The 3,221-nt window shown below is 49.9% G+C and overlaps 1 protein-coding gene across 1 annotated transcript in view; it reads right to left on the bottom strand.

Annotated features, from left to right (window-relative positions):
* Positions 1 to 2,900: 2,900 nt before the first annotated feature.
* LOC105812649 (helicase POLQ-like) overlaps positions 2,901 to 3,221 on the bottom strand; it is a 24,802-nt gene continuing 24,481 nt past the window's right edge. Inside the window, exon 11 of the mRNA XM_012647152.1 lies at positions 2,901 to 3,002. Within this exon, the coding sequence (XP_012502606.1) occupies positions 2,901 to 3,002 (102 nt within the window). The remainder of the gene's footprint in view (positions 3,003 to 3,221) is intronic.

The raw sequence follows: 3,221 nt of genomic DNA on the forward strand, positions 1-3,221 counted from the left end.
TTTTTCTTCTTTACCTTTTGTAAAAGACCAAAAGAGAGACACTGGCTACTTTGACAATCTTCAAGCAGACTCTAGGAATGTCACCAACAGCATGATCTTTGTGACCAGATGCAGCCACCAGAACGTAATCATTTTCCTCAATGGAGTTGGAGCGGCGCTCATTGCTTGAACAGATGCCCGGCAGAATTTGCCTGCCTGGCTTCAGCCCCTACTTTTTCCAGCACAATTCTCTTTGCACGGGCAGCGCCCCCAAAGGGGTTGGCCCGGAGGGCTGCGCCCAGGCGGGTTTTCTTGCGCTGCTTCTCATGCCACCTCGGGTCCTGCGGGTGGCTACGGAGCTCAGTCGTGGCAGCTCAAAGACCATGACACTCACCCACCCTGCGGGCGCTGCAGGCCTGAGCACAAGAGCAAGTCAGGACGGGGTCTTTGGTTAATTTGTTGGTGAATATTATAAACACTCAAAAAAAAAAAAAAAAAAAGAGGGAGAGAAGAAACACAAAAGGTTTAGTGTTGAAACGTGAGCTTAGCAGGTGTACCAGAAATCTCTCTGCTTTCTGCTCGGGGGTGGGCTGGACCCTGAAGTGCTGCTTCTTTGCAGCGAGCGCTCCATTAGGTCTTGTCAATAGAAAACGCTGGAAGGACACGTCTCCGGCTCTAGTTCTTCCACCCACTTGCCCACCCAGGAGGAGACGTGCTGGAGGCGGGTGGCACCCGGGGCCCAGATCCCCTTTGCCAGCGCTGCGCCCCGCCCCCGTCCCCGGCTGCTGTGACTTTGGGCTGATAAAACCCCGTATCTGTCCCCTTGGCTGGGGACCTGCCCTCCGCCAACAGGCGCTGCCTTTACCTGCCCGGGAGGCTCCGTTTCCATCCCTAGAAACTGTGTCAATGTTTCGTCACAACGGCCAGGCAGCAAATGTCTGTTGTTCCCACTGTGTCCACGATACCACCTTCCCCTCATGGCATTTCCAGCCCAGAGGGAAGCCCGGACAGACTCGCAAGCACGCAGCCGTGGAGACACAGAGCTGAAGATGCTGTTCCTTAGATAAATACTCACGCAGTGCCTCCCACGGGTCAGGAACTTTTCTGAGAACTGGGAGAAAGAGAAGACATGTTTCTGTGCTCGAGGGGCCTTACAACTGGGGAAGAAGGGAAGGACTAGAACGTGTATGCTTATTACTTAATTCTTTTGTCTTACTATCTAAAATAGTATTAAATAATAATGGTTATACAGGCGTCTGTCTCTTGACTAAAACCGAAATACTTTTATCGTTTCCCTATATAAGACAATATTTGCTGGCCGGGTGCGGTGGCTTCATTTCTTTAACCAATTACAAATTAAAGAATCTTTAAACCCACCTATAACCTGTAAGCGCCCCCCCTCCACCCCCAGATGTCCCACTTTTTCAGGCCAAACCAATGTACACCTTCCCTGTATTGATTTATGACTTTGCACGTAACTCCTGTCTGCCAGAAACGTATAAAACCAAACTGTCACCCAGCCACAGACAGTCCACTTGCTCAAGGCTTCTTGGGTCTGGCTCCGGGCCATGGTCCTCAAACTTGGCTCAGAATAAACCTCTTTAAATTATTTTACAGAGTTTGGGTTATTTTTTGGTTGACATCGCCTATCAAGAAACCACGAAGAAATGCGTGTGTCCACGTCTCTGATAGATTTTGTACTTTAACCACCGTAGTAAATTGGCATTTGTTGGGGAAATAGAATTAAAAACAAAATCTCCTCCCATTCCAAAAAACCTCTCCACAAAGAAGAGAAAGAAAACACTGTTGTGACTGACTAAACATTAAAGCAGAACTCGATGCCGATCTCAGGCAATCCGACAAAGAGATTGCAAAGGCAGGAAGAAATCTCAGCTGTAGCTAAGTGGATGCAACACATCGCATTCGGTTGGCTTTGTGAACTGCAGTCAGGTGGTAACCAAAGGTAGCCCATTGCTCCCGGGAGGCTGGGAGACAGGGAGTTGTCTTCCCTGATGACTACATTTCATTCAGTTGAGCCTAGACTGAGGCTGGGCTGCAATAAGCCTTCTGCCCTAACTACACGACCAAGCCTGTCTGATGTGTGTTGCGGGGCCTCTCTGTTACCAGGTTCTGGCCGGAACAAATAGTAATTCTCCCAGCAGCCTTGAGCATTCTCAGGTGGACACTTCAAGGCAGGATAGGGTCAGCTTAGGGGTGCAGCCTTGAGCGGTTAGAAACTACACTGGTGTTTGTGTAAGGCTTTTAGTAGGGGGTCGGGTGGAGTGGATGAAATCATTTGTGCTGGGACTGAAGTCTTTAGGAACGAAAGTCGAAGCATCATCAAATAGAGGGTTAGAGGAGCCATTCTGAAATTTGGTCAAGAAGAGAGTCTTTGTCACCTTTCAATATTTGTTCAAATGTTTCACTTAGCTCACTTTAAAAAGACACCATCGAAGACTGATACTCGGTTGTTAGAAAACCTGGGTCTTCATTTTTAGTTTTGGTTCTTGTGGTTTTTTTTTTTTTCTTAATAAGATCACCAGGGAGTAGGAAGAGGGTTTTGCCTAAGTTATCTCAGCTCTTTGTGTAGCTTTTAAGTTCATCTTTCAAGACTCCTGCACCAGATGGAAGACTTTACAAGCCGGAACGACCTTGAGAAACTTCCTCCAGCCATGGCTGGGCCGGAGCAGGTGCGGTTCAGAATAACCTCCGGGGGGGGCGGGGGTCGAGCTTTGATAGGCAACAGGCCACGCTTTAGCTGTCCCAGCCCGGGCAGACGCGCTAAATCAAAACGAACTGTTAATGATGGCGGTGTCGGCGCCACTCTGTTGGGGAAACTAAAAGGCAGAGAAACGAGGCTCCAACAGCTGTCGGTAATTGGGTCACCGCCTTCCCCCGAGCCCGGGCCGCCTCCATCCACGTCAGCGCCTACTGTCCTTCACGGCCCTGCTGCCAAAACGACCGGCCTTTGCCAAGATGTTGGGCTGGAGGAACACACGTTCTTTTGGGAGAAGCTGCAAGTCCTTGAGAGAAGCACAAAAGGAGGACGCGAGTCCACACGTGGAAAACAGTAAAAATGGCCTGACCCTCATTAAATAGAACCGCAGGCAGAAGCAGCAGCTGGGCGGTGGCCGTGGTCTGCCCTTCTCCTACCGCGGGCCGTGCACACTTCGGGTGGAGGCTGGCTCCCCCCACAAGCTTTGATGTGTCCCAATTTGTTGTCTTTTCTTGCAAAATGAGCA

This window comes from Propithecus coquereli, unplaced genomic scaffold, assembly GCF_000956105.1.
Source record: "Propithecus coquereli isolate 6110/MARCELLA unplaced genomic scaffold, Pcoq_1.0 Scaffold26, whole genome shotgun sequence".
NCBI lineage: Eukaryota > Metazoa > Chordata > Mammalia > Primates > Indriidae > Propithecus > Propithecus coquereli.